Source organism: Mytilus edulis, chromosome 9 (assembly GCF_963676685.1).
Source record: "Mytilus edulis chromosome 9, xbMytEdul2.2, whole genome shotgun sequence".
NCBI classification, from domain to species: Eukaryota; Metazoa; Mollusca; class Bivalvia; order Mytilida; family Mytilidae; genus Mytilus; species Mytilus edulis.
Window position 1 is genome coordinate 52,822,635 of NC_092352.1, and position 26,566 is coordinate 52,849,200.

Sequence of the window (26,566 nt, forward strand, 5' to 3'; positions counted from 1 at the left end):
TTTATATTTTTCAGAGTTTAGTATGACACCCATTATCTCTGAACAAGTACATTTTTTGTTTAGGGGTCAGCTGAAGCACACCTCACAGTGCAGGATTTTTCTTGCTGTGTTGAAGACCCATTGGTGGCTTTAAACTGTTTTCTGCTCTTTTGTATGATTGTTGTCTCTTTGACACATTCCCGATTTCCATTAGGGTTGTTGTCTCTTTGACACATTCCCCATTTCCATTCTCAATATTATTTGTTATGAACGTAAAATAAGACACATTTCAAGCATGATATTTATTCTACAGATCAACAATGCATATGTAAAAGTAAAAAAACAAAATCCTTTTAACAGGATTCTTATAAAATATAAAGCATGATAGAATTTAAAATAAAAACAATCACAGCACCAGTCTGGAAAATTGCTACATTTCCCTAAAAATATGACAATAAAATCAATGGTCCCCTTCCTGACTGAAAAAGCAACAGTAAATTTTAAAATTTCCTTTTCAGAAGAATAGAATTTTGCAAGACCTTGACAAAATAAGAATTAACTTTACAAAATAGCTAGATATATATAGCTTAAATAAATTACTTTATTTGATATGCAAATGGATATGGTACAGGCAAAGTATTTTGATCCACAGCACTCATCTGGATAATTGCAAACTTTTCCGTACCAATATAACAAATGGTCCCCATTGTATAAGTGTTCTCCTTTTTTTCATTGACTTATTTCTTGGAAGAGAAAAAAAATAGAGCTTAAAATTCATTTCTCTGAAGACATTTATAATATACCATTACACAGCTTCCAAGCACTAGTTTATGGGGATTAAATACATAAACATTATTTTTTAAGTAAAGCACTAATTCATGTTCAGTTAAATGTGAACTTAACCCTTTTTTGAAATCAAAAACATATGTTTATAAGGAGTTTAAAATTTTTAAAAAATTGAACAAGAACTACAAAATATAATTTTGTTTTTAAAAACCTCATTTGAGCCTATAATGAATCTTTCTTTTTTTTTTACAAAAAAAATGTTTTTAGAATCATGCCAAGAATTAATAATTTGCATTTGCTAGTAAAATGTATCTTCCTTTTTCCATTGTCTATGGTTTTTCCTTTTTTCATTGTCCATTGTTTATGGTTTTACAGCAATTTTCCTTTTTTCTTGTTCTTTTTCTTTTTCTTGGAATTAGAAGCTTCTGTAGACTGGATTGTCACATGACCACTTTCTTGTGAGAGAGCTATAAAGAAAAATAAACATATATGACTAAATATGTAGAATGACATACAATCTCCAGTTTTAAGATATGATAATAAAGTAAAATCTCAACAACAAAAAACAGAACTCCGAGGAAAATTCAAAAAGGAAATCCTTAAATAGTTATCAAATAGTCATCCTTAAACAAATGGCAAATCAAAAGCTCAAACACATCAAACAAATGAGTAACAACTGTCATATTCCTGACTTGGTACAGGCATTTTCTTATGTAGAAAATGGTGGATTGAACCTAGTTTTATAGCTAGCTAAACCTCTCAGACCTAATGGGCAATTAATCAAATTCAATTTTGACCACTGAACCATAAAAATGCTTTTTTTATTCATTAGTTGTTTTTTGGCTTCAACTAGGATACAGTAGCTGTTAGTACTCTAAGATCTGTCCTTTGTACCTTTTGTGATTTTGTAAGTTTTTGGCAGAGGATTAATTAGAAGCCTGCAAATATGTTTAACCACTCACATTCACTATGTGCCTGTTCCAAGTCAGTGGCCTGTAATTCAGTTATTGTGGCTTGTTGGTGTATATAATTTTATTTTTTATTTTATTAAAATGTTTTGTCCACAAATTCTAATTTGAATTGATTTATACATTTATAATTTTAATGTCTTTAAAAGCAGGTTGTGTTGTTGGAAGTCAAGTTTTCACCTATAGTTGCTTAGGTCTATGTCATTTTGTCCCTAATAAAGAGCCTTTATTGGCAATCAAACCATCCTAAATTTTCATTCGATCTACTTATAATGTTAAAAAAAAAACTGTGTTTTTTATTAAAAAATCAACACACAGATTTATGTCTCCTGTTTTGTAATTTTGATGGTATCTTTAGTAAAGTTGCCATGGTTTCATACTTATAAATACAAATATTACATTTAAAAAACTCTCACATAAAAATGTCAAGGTTTTAATAGAAAAAACAACATTATAAACATGCAAGAATCAAAGTGACAAAACAAACTGTTATGGTTTTTTTTTATTGGAAAAGGTCCTTGTAACAATCTTATGTTGAATTAGGGAGAGAACATATTTGTTTTTAGTAAATTGGAGAAAATAGAAAAGTTTAGTTTAAAAACAAATACTGAATTAGATAATCAGAATTAATCAAATACTGTAACTGTTTTTAATAAACTGCAGACACAGAGATGTGTCTCAACTGTATATCATTTTGAAGGTATAATGCAAATGATGAGCTTTCCTGGTGAATGTAAATGAACAAGAGCTTTAATAATAATGATTTTTCAAGCATTTTTTCTAGCACAGAGTCAAGACATCTGCTAGCGGTCACTGACTTTCATTGAAGACCAACAAGAGGAAGCAATTCAAAGGGCAAAACCTCTTTTTTCTTTTTTCATTTTTCTTAATAAACAAGTCCAGTGATCCATTTTGTTAAAGAAGTTGCCATGGTTATATTAAAGCCATTCCTTAGCTTCTGATCATTTTGGATATTCATGATTCCTACAAATCCTAAATTGTTTTGGTAAAGAAAGTTCACCATTTTCAAATGTATAAGATAAAATGAGAGATTTTCAAAAGGAACTACTTTTTAATATCAAAGTTTTGATAAAAAAAAAAATGGGGGAATATTTCAATACAAAAACAATTCAACGAGTAGAAAGCTGTGAAATTGATTCCAAAGGTGACAAATTTGACAAACAATTAGCAATACAAAGATAGTTTGGTAGGATAAAACAAATCAACATCATCAACCCGCAGAGACCCTGGAGGTGTGTTTTATATGTCACAGATTGTGTGGCAATCTCTTGACATGTGTTGCTAATTTGATACTTCCACACAAACTTACAAGCTCCCATGCAGGGATGTGCTTTGGTAATAAGTTCCTCAATTAGATGAACAGGGTCCATTATTTTATGTCCAATTATCTCTTAAACAAAGCAAAACCTAAAATTTACTTTGGTACTGAAAAGAAGGTATTCATACAAGAATATGTATAAAAAAAACACCATTCATGATCTCTCTTCCTCTTGTCCTTTTTTATGTTCAGTGAATCATGAAAACTAGGTCAAAGACCTACTTTGGCATAGAGTAAGTTTCAAGGTAATGTGACAACAAACTACCCAAAACCAACACTTTAAACTTAATCAAACCCAAACATTAACTTGGTCCTACACAAATGTACTGACAGTCTCAGAAAAATACTCCATTACTATCATACATTGGACATAAAAATATTCTGATGGAACAGTTAGTTGGTGATAATCATGCAAATGTTGGTGAAATTTTCAACTTGTTAGCTGGAGGAAAAGGGGATTAAAATTTACCTGTTTAAATGCCATTTACTTTGCCATGAATTGAATCAAAATTCTTAAAACTTTTAAACAACACACATTCCTCCTTTTGCATGCATTTGTTTTATCTTAAATTGAAGAGTGAGATGAATTGAGCTGTGGACATACATTCATAACAATCAATCAAATATAGCAATGTGAGTTAATCATCAAACTACCCAACAAAATAATAAATCCAATAAAGATAGCAGAAGGGTTTTTTTAAATTTTTATTTCATAACATGTGCCTATATCAAGCTAATACAATTGTGACTTCAACTAAATACTAAATAAATCTTTAACCAGCACACACAAATTAACCATAAACATAATTTCTTTATAAACAAAAAAATGACACAGAGATATGTCTCCTGTTTTGTAATTTTAATGGTATATTTATTATGTTGAAATTAAAATGTCAATACTAACATGTAAACTATGTCACTCATTCAAAGTCAATCAACTTAAATATGCTTATAAAACTGCATATCAAATACCAGTGACTTATCATAAAGTAACCTAAAAACAAACTCCCACTTAGTATGAATTATGTAAAAGTTTTAATGTCAAAAACCTATGATGAGGGGGTATGGACATATCAACAAGGAGATATGACTTACAAATGTTAATATACAACTGCATACCAAATATCATTGACTTACCATTAGAAGTTCATTTTAAACTTATGTTACCTTTGATATGTAAATAATACAAAACATTAAATGTCAATAAACCATGACTGATGAGGGAGCAAAACAATCGACATTGGCTAAGGAGGGAGCCAAACAATGAACAGGGACTTAGGAGGGAGCCAAACAATGAACAGTGACTTAGGAGGGAGCCAAACAATCTCCATGGAAATGCAGTGTGCCAATGCTAATTCAACTGTGTACCTAATATAATTGACCTACCAATAGTTGTTTCCCCAAAAATAATTCCCCAGCAATTACATAATAAATTGGTTCATCAAATTTCATTGTTCTAAAATATATTTAATTTAATGAAAATGATAATGATAATGAAATCAAAAAGTGTATTTATTGTCCCTATATTGTTAATAATTCCATGAATTTCTTGAATGTTATGAATCATTCGTATATCTATGCGATGACAGAATGTTAATAAGTTGTATGAGGCACTAATACACATACTCTTAAAGGCTTCAACAGTAAACATAAAAAAAAGCTGCAAAGTTTTAGCAACAAACTTAACAAACGTAGAGCCCATTTTTTAAACAATTTAGTGATATAGCATAATCCTTCCAAGAAGACTTGTCTAAAACCCAGAATCTTATTCCAGTATCAAATATCCTTTCATATCTCAAATTGTAAATTCTAAACAACTGCCATTGTTTTGTTACCATATGTAGGTCACTTTTCAAATACTTTTTCAGCTCTCTACTCAAAACAAACACAGTGAAATGTGAGTGACACAGTTATTTACTGTGTTTTACCATATATAGGTCAATTAACAAATAGTTGTTCATACCTTACCTCAAAACACAATAAAATGTGACTGACCTAGTCATTGCAAATTTTTAAATATATGTAGGTCACATAATAAATATTTTTTTCATATCTGACCTCAATTTATCTCACAACAAAACATCATGATATGTGATCAGTGAGTTACCTTTTTTTTCACAATATGTAGGTCACTTAATCCTTTATTTTAAAATGATATTTTATTTAAGAATTGAATGCTTCTTTTTGTAACTTCATTGGGGTGTAAAAGCGTTGACCTAAGTACATTTTGTATGAAGCATGGAAGCGCTTCATACTAAAAATTTGCGCACAGTCAACGCTTTAACAACCCTATGAAGTTACAAAAAGAAGCATTCAATACACATTTTTTTAGCAATGATTATAAAAAAACGAATTGTATTATTGTTTTATTTAATTCACCTGTGCACTTTATTGTGGGACCACGTGTTATCATGAATGAAAAGTTTTATTGAGCAATGCAATTGCTTACGGAATAACACGTGATGTGCAGTTAGCCAGTCAGAATAAAGTATCATGATAATGAAACATACATCTAATGTAATTATTGAAAAGTGAAATATATTAATGAAACACTGAACTTCGATTTCATTAATGTAAGTACCAAGTAATTTATTTAGGTTAACTAAAAGTTCAATGATAGCCGCATGATTTAGTTTCTTTTTTTACTATTTGAAGGTAATTTGACAATACTGAGTTATCAAAATATCTAGTCCAAATAATTATGACGTCTTGAAAGGCTATTATAATTTTTTTCGTCGAAAAGGCGTCAAAGAAAAAAATTATAATAGCCTTTCAAGACGTCATAATTATTTGGACTACAAAATATCCAGCTTTTGATTTTGTTTGAGATATAAACACAATAAATGTTGAGTGACACGTACAGTTATTGCCATTTTTTTACCATATGTAATTTACTAAGAAAATTGTTTTTTTATATCTCAGCTCAAGTAAGCGACAGTTTTTGTTCACTATTGATAACAACCGTTTTGAGTAGACTCTTTGAAAAAAGAGACAAAAATGATTAGTTCGATGGCAAAAAGGATAAACCAACTGTGTTTGAAATAGACAAAGCATTATACCCCTCTTTAAAAGAAGGCATATAAGATCATATAACAAAACTCTTAAATTTATTCTAAAAAGGGTACCATGACCCTTATAAAATTGACACAGGGGTCATAAAGCACTAATAAAGAAATCTACATGGCTGAAATTTTAATTGTGCTCTTACATAAGTATTCTAGCAATCTAACAGGTCAAAGCTTTGTTTATGGTGTACAATATTGTTCATTGGTAGTTCAAGAAGGCATGCAAAATTATTTCAAAGATATAAGAATAAACAGTGGAAGCAAGATTGTAATTTACAATTACTTTTCATATTAAATCTACTAGGCCATGTATAATGCACTATAATGTCATTTAATTTTGGGAAAAGCATAATCATTCTATTGATAAATATAATCTTACCCTTTACTTTCATAAAATCTAGGAAATAAGATTTCAATTTGATATATATGTCATTGAGTAATACATTTAGAAACAATTCAATGGAGATCAGTAATTTTTATCATTTCAAGAAAGTATGCCATTTGATCAGCGTGAAATATGATAAAGGATCTTTTTTGTAATAACTACTTCTATGAAATTCAAATTGATTTAGTCATTTAATTTCAGAGAACATGAAATTTGAACTTAAAAATTATGTGATAAAATAGGAATTTTTTTCTCGAAAATTATTAGAAAAAAGATTTAAATGTGGTCTCTGAAAAACAATAAATGAGATTGATAATTCATTCTGATTGACCATAAGTTTTGCAGGAAAAGAACACTTAAATTTGCATAGGATATGTGATTGAAAATCATCCCCATATAGTCCCAGCCCTCATACATATAAAATGCATTTAAATGCAGAGGATTTCCTTGTCATCATTCCATAAAGTTTGCAATGGTAGAATGAAATTCAAAACAGTGTGGCTGTGGCCATTGATTGACTGGGACAATTTAGGTGAACGTTTGTATGTAACGACCATTGCTCACTGTGTACTTTTTAAAGACACTTAAACTATGGGGTCACCAAAGGTTCTCAACACCTTAATAAAGTAATTCGAAAAAAATAATCAGAAATAACACGATGTTTTGATTTATAATCAATTATATAAATCAAACCATCAAGGTTAGGCCAATTAAAATTAATTGATAGATTTTCATCCCCGCACGCCCCTCTGAAATCGTCCCGCCCCGATGTTTTTTATTTTGAAAAAAATACGATTTCCGGATTTGTTCATCTCCGTTTCCGGTAACCGTCAAAAATTTTGTTTCCTTCCATACTTCCTGTGTCAAATTTCGGTTTTCGTATTACTTCGAGCAAGGACGTATATTAGATATACGTCCTAGCTTCGAGTAATTAAAAAAGATTCTACAGCTCTATGATGACAAAGTCGTCTACCGAGAATAGAGATAAAAATTTGATTTCAAGAAGGGCATGAAATAATCGGGTTACGAGTAATACGCTGTGTCCAAGATGTCATATCGCGGCATGACACAAATTTCTGTGATGTAGAAAACCGTTGATTCTTTTATTGATAAAATGACTTTGTGGCAGGAATTTTAAATTGTGAATTAAACCCAAAGAGCACGAATCGTGGACCACATTCGTACACAACCATAACTGTATAAATAAAATGACGCAAGGACGAACTTGTTAGATTTATGACAGTATAATTGAGTTCAAGAAGTCGGCAAACATACACTTCGATTTACCCATGGCTTTTTTTGTTGACAAACAGCACAAACACCTTCTATCCCAATACCCTCAATAGAGCCATTAAACATCTTCTCCTCTTTGGTTAAGTTCACGTTTTACATATTAATTATATTTGCATCTATAAGAAGAATCATAAAAGCACCAACCTTTTTGTTTTCAAAACAGTTTCATTTTATTCTGAACTCGTAATTCTTTAGTTGCATATTTGTTTCATTTTATGGAGACAAAAAAATGGTCGTTTAAAAAGACAATAAATTTGGTGAAGGTAGTCCAACTGAAGAGAGCATTCTTCTTTTATGTTTTTGCTGATTAGGTTTCTAAAGCAGCAATTACATGCAGAACAGTGGTTGCCAATTAGAGATTTTCATTCATGTTAAGATTTGAAATATTAAGTACGATCGGGATTCCTTATATATGAATATACCAGCATAATATAAGCTTATTATTACACTTGCATATTTGAAGAACACGTCACAAGAGGGTTTCATAAGAAATAAAAATTAAAAAATAAAATCCTCCCACCCGCCCCATTTTTTTCAAAAATTTGGATGAAAATCTACTAATTAATTTTAGTTGGCCTTATTCCTGATTATTTTTTCGAATTACATGTATTTTATAATTAAACTTTGGTGACCCCACAGTTTAAATGTCTATCGTAGGTACGTCGTGAACAGTGGTCGTTACAGACAAACGTTCACGTAAATTGTCCCAGTCAATGGATGAATTTAATGTGTCAATCAATGGCCACAGCCACACTGTTTTGAATTTCATTCTATATATGACTGTAGGTTCAGAGAAAAAACTTTTATAATGAGCATTCAGCATATATATTTTTATGAAGCATAGAAGGATCAGGTCTCAGATATATGTGGGGTTTTGTTTAAGTGGACAACATTTTCCCATGGAGATGTTATAAATCAAACACTCCTTGCAAAGAAATTAAGACCTTTTTATTTGCCATTTTACACATTTTTTCTTTTTTTACACATTTGTTGTACAGCATTAAAACAATATGAAACGTTTAGCACTCAAAGGTGTGAGCTTCCATTTGTCACATTTTTAACATTTGGTCCATTCCCTCTTAAGACCGGATAGGAGAGTCTTACACATTCAACATGTCTTTATCTATATCACAGTTATCACCTCACTATAAGCAACGTACTATCTGTCTTGTGAAAAATGACATCATAAACAACTTTTAAATTTACCCTATTTTCTTTCTGCATATTTAGTATGTTTAGTAAAAGCTGACAGTAAGACCATGGACCAAGAACTTAATCTTATATGACATCACTGACAAATCCAATGTGTGTCAATTAATTTAAAAAACTAAGAAGAAGAATACAACATTTAAGGTAGCACAATACAAAGATTTTTTCACTCCCAATCAGTCAACTTTAAACTGATGTAATTCATTTCATCCTTCTTTATATTTTATAAATGAGGTACCAAAAGAAAGAAGAAAGATTTATCTTTAAAATTGTGATAATGTCATTATGACATTATTATTATATAATTAATTATTATGTAATTAGTTGCTATATTGTGATGTCCACACTTGAATGAATTTAGCGTCTTTGTTCTTAATAGCATCCCAAAATATTTTATAAATTCTTGTACAACACAGCTTGACCTCCAAAACAGTGTCTCAGATTTCCAAAAACATCAATAGAACAAATTTTACACCCAATTGAATTTAGTGGTCTCTTATGAATTGATGTTGCAAACTTCATTGAAGATTTATGAGAGAATGAAATGCAATAGGAAAAATCTGAGACACTGTTTTGGAGGTCAAACTGTGTTGTGCAAGAATCTATAAAATATTTTGGGATGCTATGAATAACAAAGAAGCTAAATTCATTCAAGTATGGACATCACAATATGGCAACTTATTACATAACAATTTAATTATGTAATAATTATGTCATAATGAAATTATCACAATTTGAAAGATTAATCCTTCTTCTTTCTTTTGGTACCTCATTTATAAGATTTAAAGAAAGATGAGTGGAATTGCATCAGTTTACAGGTGTCTGATTGGGGATGAAAAATCTTTGTATTGTGCTACCTTAATCAGTGTCATTGCATAGTAAAAGATTCCAACCAAGTGTAAAGTAATTTAAAAACTAAAAGGTAAAGTACAACATATAATTGAGGTTATTGTTCAGCAGCAGTTTTCATATAAGAGGGTAGGCGTGAAATGGTGGTTTTTTTATGACATTAATGTCAAATTAGTCAAAATTTTATAGTGATTCATCAGAATATCCTTATCAAGATTTGTCTGAGGTCCTAAATAATTATCAGTTATTGCCATTCATGGAAAAAACTTAAAGTGATTAGTCAAAATCAGTCAATTTTTGTTTTCGTCAAAAAGGAAAATGTGCACTTGATCATCAAAACAGTCTGTACCACAATCTTTTCCAATTAGTAGTCCGAATAGCAATATTCCAGCATTTTTCTTACTGGTATAAACAAAGTTTTGCAAAAACTGACTAGGTTCCATAAAACTTTACTTGTCTGGGGCATTGGACTAGTTGCTGTGTAGACTGCATACAAAATTTCTGTCAACACTTAGAAAGATTTTTTTACTATTATTTGTCATGAAGGACACCCCAAATTTACCCTAAAATAAGTGTCAAATAATTCAAAAACTGATAAGGGGAGGGTTAATTTGCAATATATATTTATTTGGTGCAGCTGTTTTATGTGTGTCAATCAATTAAAAAAAAATAACAGTCAGTATAAGATTTAAATGAGGTCACTTTGCAGTAACAACTATTTTTTCATACATTTAGGTGTAAATTAATGTCATAACTGCATGGGAGGGTTATACATTTATTTGATGTCACTGTTCTACAGCTGTTTTATGTGTGTCAATAAATTAAAAACTAAAAAGGTGTAAATATTTCATAACTGCATGGGAGGGTAATATATTTTTTTATGTCACTGTACTACAGCTGTTTTATGTGTGTCAATCAATTAAAAACTTAGAAGGTGTACATTTCTTTCATAACTGCATGGGAGGGTAATATATTTTTTTATGTCACTGTACAACAGCTGTTTTATGTGTGTCAATCAATTAAAAACTAGAAAGGTCAGTACATCATTTAAATAAGGTCACTGTGCTGTACATGAGTCAAATAAGGATGTCGGCTGATGCTAGCCAAGTCTTAGGAATACTCTGGTTTTATCCATGTAATTATGAGCGCCTTTAAAAATGTTGCATACTAACCAAATCTTTTCTTAATAATATTATATAAGAGATTAATACATGGCCTTTTCCATATCAGCCTGGGTATCATCCCGAGACCCCCATATCAGCCCGAGACGGAGTCGAGGTGCTGATATGGGTCGAGGGATGATACCCAGGCTGATATGGAAAAGGCCATGTATTAATCGCTTTTTCATATACTTCCGACAATAGTTTTATGTATGGCAAATAAACTAATGCAATAACTAAAACAGTCAAACATTTTATAAAGAAAATTAAAATTATGAATCAAATATACTATAGTTGTCCAAGAACAGCATCATTAACTCCTTATATATTTATGGTAACATTTCCTATAGAGGCATTTTGAAACATTGAAAATTTGGAAGAGTTTTACGATCATTACTACTCTATGTTTGTTGTACTATAAAATGATTCATAATTGTCAATGGCATTTGTTAGCAAGTATTAAACTATCCCCACAAAAGTTCCCGTAAATTTTGACGTCGTCATAAAAAAACATCTGACGTCACAATGGAAAAGTAAACAACCGATACCGGAAACACCGGAAGTAACTTGCACGAGAGGCACTATTATGGGTTTTGTGAACGAGATGCACCTGATATGGGTTATCAGCCCGGGTGGGAAATTATGGCTTGTGTACTTCCGCTCATTACACATATTTATTAACCAGTTAGTATAATTATAAGCTTAACTGTCCTATCATTATAATAGGTGTCAATACATTATTTTACCCAAAATAGTCACCCCGGTCCATTATGACTTTTACCCGGTCCATTATGACTCATATCCGGTCCATTATTGATTTGTTGCCAGTCCTTTATGAGCACGTGCAATAACGTGTCAGATTACCCTGATAGCCAGAGGCCAGATGGTGATCTAACACTGACACAACAAAGTCCGAATTGAATAACTATTTTACATCCCAGCTGTTTTAAATTAGACGAATAAACATTTACAATTCATAAAATGTCGTTTAGAACGCCACACAACCATTATAATAAATTATACTTTATATATTACTATATAATGTATACCTTTAATGAGCCGCGAACCGATATGAGTAGATATTAAACAAATGTCAACTTGTCCCACTGGCCAATCGGCTCACACTAGATCGTCACTTTATAAAAAAACCGGCCCACTCTTGTTTACCGACACGCTCTATTAAAAAAAATGTAAAATCAAATTGAACAATCAGTCTGACAACTTACTTACTAAAGAAAAGGGTTTGAACCTCACCGAATAAAGGTCTACAAACTCGCCCCACTTATAAAAACATCTCGCTTCCTTTAAGTATTTTTAATTACTGATAGTTGTTATCCAGTAGTCCTGGTGTGTGGTATGTGTCGTGGGTTGATATGTTAAAGGTCTTTTTTTCAATCTGTATTTGTTGTCCTTGTTGAAAAATTTTGTTATCAGTAAATAATTAAGAAAATATACAATTCCATTTTTATTGCCTCAGAACTGGTTAATAAAAGTATTAAGAAATGGGTAATTTAATAATGGACTGGTTATATATCCTCGGTCCGTAATAACGGCCCGCGGATTACTGTAATGGCCCTCGGCGTTGCCTCGGGCCATTACAGCAATCCTTGGGCCGTTATTACAGACCTTGGATATATAACCAGTCCATTATAAAATTACCCATTCATTAATACTATAGCAAAAGCTATCATATCAATGCTAAGTATATGATAAATCAATTTAAATTGAGGATGGAAATGGGGAATGTGTCAGAGAGACAACAACCCAAACAAAGAGCAAACAACAGCCGAAGGCCACCAATGGGTCTTTAAACAAATCATTTTTTTATATCTTCAAAAATTCTTGTTATTTTTCAAAGTTTTGGGAAATAAAGGTTCCAATATTTTATGTATAATAAATCTAGAGAGAATCATATCCCATCAATGTTTTCATAGCTTGATTTATTACAAGCTGTCAACAAATTTTCATTGAAAAGGCCACACAAATGTGGCAAACAAAAAATGCTATATTATGAATCTTAAATGTTTGTAAAACCAATTCTGCAATAATTAAAATAAAAGCAAAATATGTTATGAATTTTTTTTATGCCCTCATTGACAGTATCCATTTTAATATAGATACCGTACTGCGGGTTATTTTTGTGCGGTGTAAATTTTCGCTTATTTTTGCAGATAGAACAAAATCACCAAAATAAATTCCCCCAAATTTTAAAGTGTACATGCAAAGGTATTGATAAAAGTTTTGAATCTGCCAAAACAATAACCGCCAAAATATTTCGTATATTTCTTGAATGAAAATCGTGAAATTTTACACCCACGAAAATAACCGGCTATATGGTACCATTTAGAGCCATTATAAAACTAAAATGATTGTAAGTCAAAATACCTTGTAAGGCCAAAGCAATATCTTTATAAAATAATTGTATATCAAAATACCTTGTAAGGCCAAAGCAATATCTTTATAAAATAATTGTATATCAAAATACCTTGTAAGGCCAAAGCAATGTCTTTATCTTCTTCTTCATATCTGAAAATAGAAATAAGATTGAAATAAAATCATGTTTTTTAACAGCTGTTTTCAAAGGCAAATTGTAAGTTTTAAATATAATCTGTATCAATTACAGAACGAAGTGATGATAACAAGTCTGAAACTGTAAACCTGCGTTATGTGATCCATGATGTTACTGGCACAAGTGATTCATAGAACTTGGATGAGCTTGTTAAATCCAAAGTCAAACCTACAATAACCAGGTCAAGCATGAATCCTCCCTTTCCCCCATACACACAGTCACAGTACAAATTTTTTGGATGAAGTCTACAAAATGGTTTCAACAATTCAGAGTCTTTAGCACAATTAATTGTTGTTCTTGGGATAACAAATCTGTGAATGATATGGAAATTTTTCCTAAAACTTTGAGGTCAAAGATCAAATAACTTCGTGTCCCAATATCCAATGATGTGTTTTGGGACAAATGACCCCTAGTCCCAAGTTTACAAATAGAAACGAAACTGGAATCCTATCTATTGTATCTAAATCTATCTAAAAAAATTAATACATTTTTTTTTTATTTTACAGGGTTTCACCTACACCTTGTGTTTCGCCTGCAATTGCTACTGTAAGGGTAAAATTGCAATGCTGATTATATTTCTTGTGTTGAAGATAAGCTTTCGTCCAATCTTTTTTTAAAACAATAATCAACAGTTTACTAATTGATCATTTCAAAAAAAAAGGAATCCAAGGCTGTCTGTAAATGTTAATTGCAAAAAAAGTCTGTATATCAGTTCATTTGAAAAAATAAAAATTATAAATTTTGCTTCATCTCTTAATCATAAAAAAATCTTGTGCAAAGTAAATAAGTTCTATGAAGGTTAGTCAAGTAATTGATGTCTAACTAACACCAGATCGTATCCATAAAAAGCTAAGTACTTTTATCATAGTTTTTACTAAAAAGATATTTATTTAATCACATGTTATATAAGTAGACTAACACTCTCTAATTTAACACATGTCCTGCAGAATAAAAATTGGCTGTTAAAAGGGTAGCCGATGATATTTAGCACTGTAATAACAATTCAATATTAGGAAAATGACATTATGAAGACAAATTAACACCTTCTCTAAGTTAATATTTTGCATTGTTGAATTTTTTTTCAGTATACAGTTTGGTCTTTTTAACTGATTTTTTTTTTATATTCAAATGCAAAAATAATTAAAAATCCTCAATAGAGGGCAATAACTCTGTTTACTGAATATTTTCAGCTAAAATGTTGACTTATTTTATATGTCTTGTTTTTCTTATCATTTTTGCTAGTAACAGTTGTTCAACAACTTCTATTCTTTCCCCCAAAAATGCAAACATGGAAGAGGACAACAATGAATTAAAACAGACAACAGAAGATGGTCACCAAGAGCCAGCAAAAGTTTATTCTGGCTCTTTGGAACTGATGAGCTCAAAAAGTGTTTTCCTTTCAGAACCTTGTCATTATAATGCTCTCTCCAACTTAGAACGTATGTAAAATAAGACCTACTCTACACAAAATTGCGCTTTTGATGTCATTATTTACTTAAACTAACCCAAAAATTTGTAGAAATGAAACTTCTGGTGAAAGAGAAATATATTTAGACCAATATGAGCCAAAATTCACTTGTCTATGAGTTTGCATTAAAAATTAAGGATTAATGTGCTTCATATAGTATATGAATTTAAGATTCCCAGAAAACCAGGGGTTATTTTGCATTTGTTTTGGTAGTACCCATGTGTTCCGAAGGTCAAATTTTTACTATTAGATTTAAAAGGTAGGTTGAAAATTGGCATGTAGACAGGCGAGATATGCATGATTCAGGATATACCTGGTTTCTATGAAGTTAAACTTAATGTAAAATATTTAGATAGCTGTGAAAATTGCAATATTTGGTTGAACAGATAGGGATTTTTAATTGGTGGTGAAACAAATAATATTCATGTTTGGTGTTTAACACCCCTTTCAGTCCTATTGGCTATTTTGTAGCAGCAGGCTTTAATTGCTTGAGAAAGTGCCTGGAGAGAATCAACTACCTTCAGCAGGAAATCTGGCAATCCTAAGTCAATTAACAGAACTAGAGTACCCCTGCTATGTGTGAAATATTGTAGTGCATTCCTTTTAACGATAAATCCCACCTGTGTTTTCCAGACAAGATTTTTTATAGTAAGGTGTATTACTTTTATGACAAAAATGATAGAAACTTCATATTAAGCTCTTACTCAAAATATTCCATGTAAGTCAAGGGGTTTTGAATTCATTTTGTCAGCTTTGGACTTAACTAATTTTTTACCTTTTTCAACTTGATAAAATCACTACTTTACCTTAAAATTATTTACCTATTATTGTTTTCAGTGTAATTTCACATCCCTTTTTGCTTAAAGATGCATAAATAATGAAAAAAAATAATTTGACAAGTGTATGGAAGAAATATTTGCCAGTAATAATACTGTCCTATTACAGGCTATATTTGTAGACAACAAAAATCAAAGGAGGATAAATGTGTTGGAGCCGTTGTCTTTCAATGCATCATTCTTTCACCTTGTAAATGTAAACATGACATTTCAATCCTTCTGACTCAGATTTAAGCAGTGAGCCAGGGTCTAGGCCTATAAATACTGTAGATTCAATCATTTTCATGGGTTTAAATTTTTGTGGTTCAGGAAAAAATGTGTTCTCCTTAAAACTTAATTTTGGGGATTTAGAAAATTCTCCATATAAACCTATTAAAAAGTTTTTAACATTTGGACTTGTGGTTAATGTGTAATCACAAATTCCACAAATAAGTTTCCCCAGGAACAATAACAAACGAATGGTACATTGAATACAAATATTCTATTTCTTACCTTATTCGATCTTCATCTATACTGTCAACAATTATATTTCTTTGGTTAACAACATCTAGTAACTTCTGTATTAATTGCTCTTCTTCAACTTTATCTTTTTCAGTTTTGTATTTTTCTAGAAAAAAAATAAATAAAATAAACAGATGCTTTCCAAACAGCTTAATTAAAAAAAACAAAACCAATCTTGTACTGCATTGCATATAGAAAGTAAACAAGACCAATATTGTGTCAAGACCTGTGTCGCTGTGTTTAACTGATTGAAATTTCAAACTAAATACAAACAGGAATAGCTGGATGACAGATCTTAAAATTGCTTACTCGACATTATCAACCCACAAATCAATATGATACAAATTTATTTTATGTCTCTGATCAAGGATGTACATATTACTACATAAGTATTGTTTCTAAATTTCATTAACTAATAGAACACACCCGCAAAATCGCAGGCATTTAGAGCTTGTGAGATTTTGTGTCTGGAGAATTTCAGCAAAAGATTTCATATCTGGAGAATTTCAGAAAAGGTATCAAAATTCATAGGTACTTGGAAACAGTTTAAGCCCTCTCACTTGTTTCCAAAGTCCGTTATTGTTTTTCTGTTAAATTCCATTATTTTCGTGTTTCTGTATACTATGAACATACTTATACTATAAGTAAAGTGTATTTGCTGTTAACTATCAATTTCTTCTCCTAGACGATCACTGCTATATTATTTGGAGAGTCTCTATCAACGCAATAATTATTGTCCTGTCCCCCGAATACTCTAATGAAATTTATGTGCAAGTTTAAAACCAGAAGTCCTATTTGACTTAAAAACGAAATAGCGGGCATTTTAAGCTTGGTTGAAAGTATGTTAACTATTTTAGGATGAATTTTTGTAAAAGATTTTATGTCTAGAGAATTTAAGAAATGATATCAAAAGTCATATAGGTACACGGAGAGGGGACAATATTTTTAAGCCCTCTTTTTTTTCAAAGTCGGTTATTAATTTTTTTTCCGTTATATTCCATTATTTTTGAATGTCTGTATACTTTGAACATATGTATCTATATTATAAATATTAAAGAGTATTTAATTTTCTATTAACTATTAGTTCATAGTTTCTTCTCCTTGGCCATCACTGCTATATTATATAGAGAGTCTCTATATGTTATAGTAGTATTTATCATAGTATACATGCAGATAAACGTAAAAATAGTTGTCCTGTCCCCTTCGGACCACATGAAAATTATGTGTAAGTTAAAACCAAGATACAATAATAGAGGTTCTTAGGATCTAATAACCATGATATGGACAACGCCCTGATTGGCTTTTTTATTTATCATTTTTGTTATCTATCATACGATTGGTTCTCAATGTTAAATCTGAAAGTCATGTCTGACATAGAAGTCGGTTTGATAACAGAAACAATATTGAGACACCTTTATTTTCCTTTTTCTCCCAAAATAACCCAAACTGAATAGTCATAAGAATGTGACTATCAATGTTACCTATAGGACACAGATGCATGATGATTAATTTATTTTGGAAGGAAAAGAAGCGACACACAAAATGAGGTCTTCTCGTTTGATAGTATAGAAATGCATAAAATAATTAAAATGGATCAGTATTTATCATTTCACTCATCAGACATTACTTTGGATTCGATTATTTTTGTGGGTTATTATTTTTCGTGAATTGAGGAAAACTAGAATCTTTGTGGATATCTGATTGGTGGTTTTGCCAATCTTTGCATACAAGCCTATAGAAAATTTGTAATTTGTTGAACATGTAAATTTGATTTTCACCCGTACCCACAAAACCCACGAAAATTGGTATCCAACAAATAATAATAAATTCACAGTATAGAATTCATCATTTACATTTAATTTGGAACCTACATTCTTTTGCAATATAAATTTAACCAATTATCACTAGAGGCATGTATTCATACATTTACAATTAACACAGAACATCTTTTGTAGAAAAAATTTAATTTGTATCACTGCATCTGTTAATTTTGAGCGGTAACATCTGTTGTATTGAATAATTTCAATAATTTTAATTAACACATCAGCCAACATTTAAATTTGGCAGATAACATTTGTTGTATCAAATACATACCTGCCAACTGTCACTATGTGCAGGGGATTTCCCCCATGGAGGCTCCCAAATTAAAATTTTTAAAGAGCAATTATGTCCACAATTTTAACAAAACAATTAATTTTACAATGAATTGAGGCATATAAAATTATGAAAAAGCCAAGAAACAAAATCACACTGAATTTGAAGGCTCCCTTGAAGTTTTTTTAGGAGTATGGCAGCCATCTTACACGCAAAACCCCCATGGGCATTTTGAAAACTTGGCAGGTATGCAAATAATTTTGATTTACACCTCAGCATTTGTTTACGGTACATCAATAGCATGTATATTTGGGACATAACAAATGAATTCATTTGATTTATATCTTAGCCTTTGGATCTGTTTTTATATAAAATTTATTAGAAATGCACTAGAAATGAGAATCAATTCTGAAAATTATGGGTACAATTCAGGGCTTCCAAAAAATAGTTCAAATAATTTGAGCCAGCCGGACATTTTATATCTGATCCCAATTTTAATACCTTAAGACTAAGTCACAAAAGGCAATTATGGTAATCAGATGGCCATCCCAATGATTGACATTAGATTAAAAACTAGATGTGTCAAAGCGACACGAATGGCCCTTTTCCAAAAAGTTGAAAAATCTGCAATTTCAATGTAAACACATGTGGACACAAACATGATGGTAGTATCACATATCAAACATCAGCTCAAAATCTGGAGGCGTATAGATTTTTTTTTTCTGTATAACTGTGATTTCAATAATTTATCAAAGTCCAAAGCCCGTAATTTCTGCAAAAAATAGTAGAGCGGAACTAAACTTAAACTTGATCTGTAACTCATCATGGTTAACTCACATACCAAAAATCAGCCCAATATCTGAAGGCGTTTAGAAAAAAACTCTGTATAATGGTTTGTTGCGGAATGACGGAATGACGGAATTACGGAATTTCAGAATTATAGAATTAAGGAATATTGGAATTTCGGACAAGAGTAAAACTATATGGCACCGACAACTTTGTTGCGGGGCCATAAAAAACAGATATTAAACTTTACTTTGATATGAATTTGATGTTCTGACGTAAACTGTTAAATTGGCAGTGCATCATTTGAAGTGTGCACATCAGCTTGCTCATATCTGCCTTAGACTCTTTATTTGTGCAAAAAGACATTGTCAAAAACTTTACATTCGTATATAAAATCACATTTTCCTAATACCAGATGTTGACTTGACAATGGTAAAACATGGACTAGAAACGGACACGAAAAATCTATGTACGTTTACAAAGCACGACTGAGTGAAGAAGCTCCCAATTCACTTTATTTCTTCAACAATACTTGAAATGAACGTTAGATACAGGTTTCAATGATAATTTTAGCATTTTTGAAGAAATGTAGAATGCATAATTAAATTTCCCACGAGCACACATGCACACATGTGTTCTAGTTCATACAATGCAGTTCTGACGATTTTTCATTTAAAACCTTTTTAAATTTTTCATCAAATCATTTTTATAAACGTATTTCTTATAATTTTAATCTTGCCCAGCCTGACTTTTACCAGACATTATACAATTGTCCAGAATATATGACAGTTTTGGACGCCTTGGTACAATTGTATTATTATATATATAAAGTAAAGTATAAAGAGCTGCTGAACTAACGCCTCCTATGTTTTGTGCTGGCAGAGTTCCCTAAGTTCCCCTAGATGGTATTTAGGGTTGTCTGATAAAAATTCAAATACCACTACATTGTCTGACAATAAAAGATGCAGTTTACTTAAAAGTGTTCTTGTCATAGTGATATATACAAATGTAAAACTTGAAATGTTTTGTAATTATCATATGTTTTGTAATGGAGAACCCGTATGTACTTTTAGTTATCTTAATAAAGAATCTAAATCAGTAGCAAGTAAATTTTGGACCTAAAATCTGTTGTATTAAATATGTTGAGATTTAGACCTTAGAACCTGTTTACATCAGTAGTAAGAATAGTTATCATATATCAGTTACAAATATATTTGGGAACAAACACCTACTGTATTAAACACATTTATACCTAGACCGGACATTTGTTAACATCAATAACAAGTATATTTGGGACCTTAAATATCCTATAGTTTGTACTTAATACACTAATATCTACCTTAAGCATCTGTTCACATCAGTACAAATGTAGCATATACTTTTGGGACCTTATATCTTTGTATTAAACACATCTATAACTAGAACAAAGCAACTGTTAACAACAGCAGTGTGTATTTTGGAACCTTACATTGTTGTGTTAAATGAATTTATTCCTAAACCTGAATATCTGTTAATAATAAACACAGTATTATCTTAATTTGGAACCTAGGTTCCTTTTGTTTCATACAATTTAACATCTTCTCTAGCCAAAGGTTACTATCCAGTCCTCTCGTCCCCACCCTCTGCAGATTGAGCCAACATTTGAGATTATAATGCTGCTCCATCACTTTTTAGTACCAGCCTGACATTTTGTATCATTGTCATCTATAAAAAAGAACCTACCATTCTTTAGTAATAATGCCCTCAGCTGTCTGTCGATTTCATTCTGTTCACCTTCCAATTCTTGTGCCCTGGATCTGTAATCAAATATGTAAATTTGATTACAAATTTCAGTGAAAGTTTTCACGCTTTTATTGCGTACAGTGGTATGAAGGTTGTTGTTTGTTGATGTTGTTCATAATTGTTTCTCGTTTCTCAAATAAGACCAATGGTTTTCCTATACGAATGGTTTTACCATTGTCATTTTTTAAGCCCTTTATAGCTTGCTGATGGCCTTACTTTGACCTATAATGGTTTACTTTTTACTACCATAATTATGGCTAAAGGATGGCGATTTGTCTCATCAGCACTCATACCATCTTTTTATATCTATTTAAATCTAATTCAAAGTCATGCATTTAAATGTGGTTAGTAATAATATATATCTTGTTCAAGTATAAAACCTAATGGGAATTTATTTGCATCTTAAAAAGTCTAATTGATTTTACATTTAAATTATCTTAAATGAACCATGGCTTCCTATATTCAATTACGTCTATGTCATTGAAGAGACATAATTATATTGTCGATATGTGCATCTGGTGTAGTGAAATTGTTACAATGTATTGTGTTGTTGCTCTACTAAAAAAAATGAATGACTGACTTTTCATAAAGGTAGTAACTATTCTTCTATGTACAAAGATTACTGTCAAGAGTTAATTCTCTTACTTACAGATATGTCAAGAGTTATTCCCCTTACTTACAAAAAGATCAGATCAGCCTCCTTTCTGACAAGCTCATTTTTATTGTTAACCAATTCAAGAGTTATTTCCCCTACTTACAATAGATCAGATCAGCCTCCTTTCTGACAAGCTCATTCTTATTGTTAACCAATTCAAGAGTTATTTCACTTACTTACAATAGATCAGACCAGCCTCCTTTCTGACAAGCTCATTCTTATTGTTAACCAATTCAAGAGTTATTTCCCCTACATATAATAGATCAGATCAGCCTCCTTTCTGACAAGCTCATTCTTATTGTTAACCAATTCAAGAGTTATTTCCCCTACTTATAATAGATCAGATCAGTCTCCTTTCTGACAAGCTCATTCTTATTGTTAACCAATTCAAGAGTTATTTCCCTTAATTACAAATAGATCAGATCAGCCTCCTTTCTGACAAGCTCATTCTTATTGTTAACCAATTCAAGAGTTATTCCCCTTACTTACAAATAGATCAGATCAGTCTCCTTTCTGACAAGCTCATTCTTATTGTTAACCAATTCTAGAGTTATTTCCCCTACTTATAATAGATCAGATCAGCCTCCTTTCTGACAAGCTCATTCTTATTGTTAACCAATTCAAGAGTTATTTCCCCTTACTTACCAATAGATCAGATCAGCCTCCTTTCTGACAAGCTCATTCTTATTGTTAACCAATTCAAGAGTTATTTACCCTACTTACAAATAGATCAGATCAGCCTCCTTTCTGACAAGCTCATTCTTATTGTTAACCAATTCAAGAGTTATTTCCCCTACTTATAATAGATCAGATCAGCCTCCTTTCTGACAAGCTCATTCTTATTGTTAACCAATTCAAGAGTTATTTCCCCTACTTATAATAGATCAGATCAGCCTCCTTTCTGACAAGCTCATTCTTATTGTTAACCAATTCAAGAGTTATTTCCCCTACTTATAATAGATCAGATCAGTCTCCTTTCTGACAAGCTCATTCTTATTGTTAACCAATTCAAGAGTTATTTCCCCTACTTATAATAGATCAGATCAGCCTATTTTCTGACAAGCTCATTCTTATTGTTAACCAATTCAAGAGTTATTTCCCTTAATTACAAATAGATCAGATCAGCCTCCTTTCTGACAAGCTCATTCTTATTGTTAACCAATTCAAGAGTTATTCCCCTTACTTACAAATAGATCAGATCAGTCTCCTTTCTGACAAGCTCATTCTTATTGTTAACCAATTCTAGAGTTATTTCCCCTACTTATAATAGATCAGATCAGCCTCCTTTCTGACAAGCTCATTCTTATTGTTAACCAATTCAAGAGTTATTTCCCCTTACTTACCAATAGATCAGATCAGCCTCCTTTCTGACAAGCTCATTCTTATTGTTAACCAATTCAAGAGTTATTTACCCTACTTACAAATAGATCAGATCAGCCTCCTTTCTGACAAGCTCATTCTTATTGTTAACCAATTCAAGAGTTATTTCCCCTACTTATAATAGATCAGATCAGCCTCCTTTCTGACAAGCTCATTCTTATTGTTAACCAATTCAAGAGTTATTTCCCCTACTTATAATAGATCAGATCAGCCTCCTTTCTGACAAGCTCATTCTTATTGTTAACCAATTCAAGAGTTATTTCCCCTACTTATAATAGATCAGATCAGTCTCCTTTCTGACAAGCTCATTCTTATTGTTAACCAATTCAAGAGTTATTTCCCCTACTTATAATAGATCAGATCAGCCTCCTTTCTGACAAGCTCATTCTTATTGTTAACCAATTCAAGAGTTATTTCCCCTTACTTACAGATAGATCAGATCAGCCTCCTTTCTGACAAGCTCATTCTTATTGTTAACCAATTCAAGAGTTATTTCACTTACTTACAAATAGATCAGATCAGCCTCCTTTCTGACAAGCTCATTCTTATTGTTAACCAATTCAAGAGTTATTTCCCCTACTTATAATAGATCAGATCAGCCTCCTTTCTGACAAGCTCATTCTTATTGTTAACCAATTCAAGAGTTATTTCCCTTTCTTACAAATAGATCAGATCAGCCTCCTTTCTGACAAGCTCATTCTTATTGTTAACCAATTCTAGAGTTATTTCCCCTACATATAATAGATCAGATCAGCCTCCTTTCTGACAAGCTCATTCTTATTGTTAACCAATTCAAGAGTTATTTCCCCTACTTACAATAGATCAGATCAGCCTCCTTTCTGACAAGCTCATTCTTATTGTTAACCAATTCAAGAGTTATTTCCCCTTACTTACAGATAGATCAGATCAGCCTCCTTTCTGACAAGCTCATTCTTATTGTTAACCAATTCAAAAGTTATTTCCCCTACTTACAAATAGATCAGATCAGCCTCCTTTCTGACAAGCTCATTCTTATTGTTAACCAATTCAAGAGTTATTTCCCCTACTTACAAATAGATCAGACCAGCCTCCTTTCTGACAAGCTCATTCTTATTGTTAACCAATTCAAGAGTTATTTCCCCTTACTTACAGATAGATCAGATCAGCCTCCTTTCTGACAAGCTCATTCTTATTGTTAACCAATTCAAGAGTTATTTCCCCTTACTTACAGATAGATCAGATCAGCCTCCTTTCTGACAAGCTCATTCTTATTGTTAACCAATTCAAGAGTTATTTCACTTACTTACAAATAGATCAGATCAGCCTCCTTTCTGACAAGCTCATTCTTATTGTTAACCAATTCAAGAGTTATTTCCCCTTACTTACAGATAGATCAGATCAGCCTCCTTTCTGACAAGCTCATTCTTATTGTTAACCAATTCAAGAGTTATTTCCCCTACTTACAAATAGATCAGATCAGCCTCCTTTCTGACAAGCTCATTCTTATTGTTAACCAATTCAAGAGTTATTTCCCCTACTTACAAATAGATCAGATCAGCCTCCTTTCTGACAAGCTCATTCTTATTGTTAACCAATTCAAGAGTTATTTCCCCTTACTTACAGATAGATCAGATCAGCCTCCTTTCTGACAAGCTCATTCTTATTGTTAACCAATTCAAGAGTTATTTCACTTACTTACAAATAGATCAGATCAGCCTCCTTTCTGACAAGCTCATTCTTATTGTTAACCAATTCAAGAGTTATTTCCCCTTACTTACAGATAGATCAGATCAGCCTCCTTTCTGACAAGCTCATTCTTATTGTTAACCAATTCAAGAGTTATTTCACTTACTTACAAATAGATCAGATCAGTCTCCCTTCTGACAAGCTCATTCTTATTGTTAACCAATTCAAGAGTTATTTCCCCTACTTACAATAGATCAGATCAGCCTCCTTTCTGACAAGCTCATTCTTATTGTTAACCAATTCAAGAGTTATTTCCCCTACTTATAATAGATCAGATCAGCCTCCTTTCTGACAAGCTCATTCTTATTGTTAACCAATTCAAGAGTTATTTCCCCTTACTTACAGATAGATCAGATCAGCCTCCTTTCTGACAAGCTCATTCCTATTGTTAACCAATTCAAGAGTTATTTCCCCTACTTATAATAGATCAGATCAGCCTCCTTTCTGACAAGCTCATTCTTATTGTTAACCAATTCAAGAGTTATTTCCCCTACTTACAATAGATCAGATCAGCCTCCTTTCTGACAAGCTCATTCTTATTGTTAACCAATTCAAGAGTTATTTCCCCTTACTTACAGATAGATCAGATCAGCCTCCTTTCTGACAAGCTCATTCTTATTGTTAACCAATTCAAGAGTTATTTCACTTACTTACAAATAGATCAGATCAGCCTCCTTTCTGACAAGCTCATTCTTATTGTTAACCAATTCAAGAGTTATTTCCCCTTACTTATAATAGATCAGATCAGCCTCCTTTCTGACAAGCTCATTCTTATTATTAACCAATTCAAGAGTTATTTCCCCTACTTACAATAGATCAGATCAGCCTCCTTTCTGACAAGCTCATTCTTATTGTTAACCAATTCAAGAGTTATTTCCCCTTACTTACAAATAGATCAGATCAGCCTCCTTTCTGACAAGCTCATTCTTATTGTTAACCAATTCAAGAGTTATTTCCCCTACTTACAATAGATCAGATCAGCCTCCTTTCTGACAAGCTCATTTTTATTGTTAACCAATTCAAGAGTTATTTCCCCTACTTATAATAGATCAGATCAGCCTCCTTTCTGACAAGCTCATTCTTATTGTTAACCAATTCAAGAGTTATTTCCCCTACTTACAAATAGATCAGATCAGCCTCCTTTCTGACAAGCTCATTCTTATTGTTAACCAATTCAAGAGTTATTTCACTTACTTACAAATAGATCAGATCAGCCTCCTTTCTGACAAGCTCATTCTTATTGTTAACCAATTCAAGAGTTATTCCCCTTACTTACAGATAGATCAGATCAGCCTCCTTTCTGACAAGCTCATTCTTATTGTTAACCAATTCAAGAGTTATTTCCCTTACTTAAAAATAGATCAGATCAGCCTCCTTTCTGACAAGCTCACTCTTATTGTTAACCAATTCTAGAGTTATTTCCCCTACATATAATAGATCAGATCAGCCTCCTTTCTGACAAGCTCATTCTTATTGTTAAGCAATTCAAGAGTTATTTCCCCTACTTACAATAGATCAGATCAGCCTCCTTTCTGACAAGCTCATTCTTATTGTTAACCAATTCAAGAGTTATTTCCCCTTACTTACAGATAGATCAGATCAGCCTCCTTTCTGACAAGCTCATTCTTATTGTTAACCAATTCAAGAGTTATTTCCCCTTACTTACAGATAGATCAGATCAGCCTCCTTTCTGACAAGCTCATTCTTATTGTTAACCAATTCAAGAGTTATTTCCCT

The 26,566-nt window shown here is 31.7% G+C and overlaps 1 protein-coding gene across 25 annotated transcripts in view; it reads right to left on the reverse strand.

The window, feature by feature from the left end:
* Positions 1 to 266: 266 nt before the first annotated feature.
* LOC139489757 (MICAL-like protein 2) overlaps positions 267 to 26,566 on the reverse strand; it is a 69,723-nt gene continuing 43,423 nt past the window's right edge. For 11 of the 25 annotated variants that reach the window (XM_071276531.1, XM_071276526.1, XM_071276539.1 and 8 more), the window contains 5 exons: positions 21,010 to 21,083; positions 16,399 to 16,513; positions 13,519 to 13,559; positions 6,517 to 6,534; positions 267 to 1,232 (listed from right to left, as the gene is read on the reverse strand). In XM_071276531.1, coding sequence (XP_071132632.1) covers positions 1,135 to 1,232; positions 6,517 to 6,534; positions 13,519 to 13,559; positions 16,399 to 16,513; positions 21,010 to 21,083 — 346 coding nt within the window. In that variant the 3' untranslated portion in view covers positions 267 to 1,134. Of the gene's footprint in view, positions 1,233 to 3,541; positions 3,637 to 6,516; positions 6,535 to 13,518; positions 13,560 to 16,398; positions 16,514 to 21,009; positions 21,084 to 26,566 lie in introns of those variants that run through there. The other 14 variants (XM_071276532.1, XM_071276542.1, XM_071276543.1 and 11 more) reach the window with 3 other exon arrangements.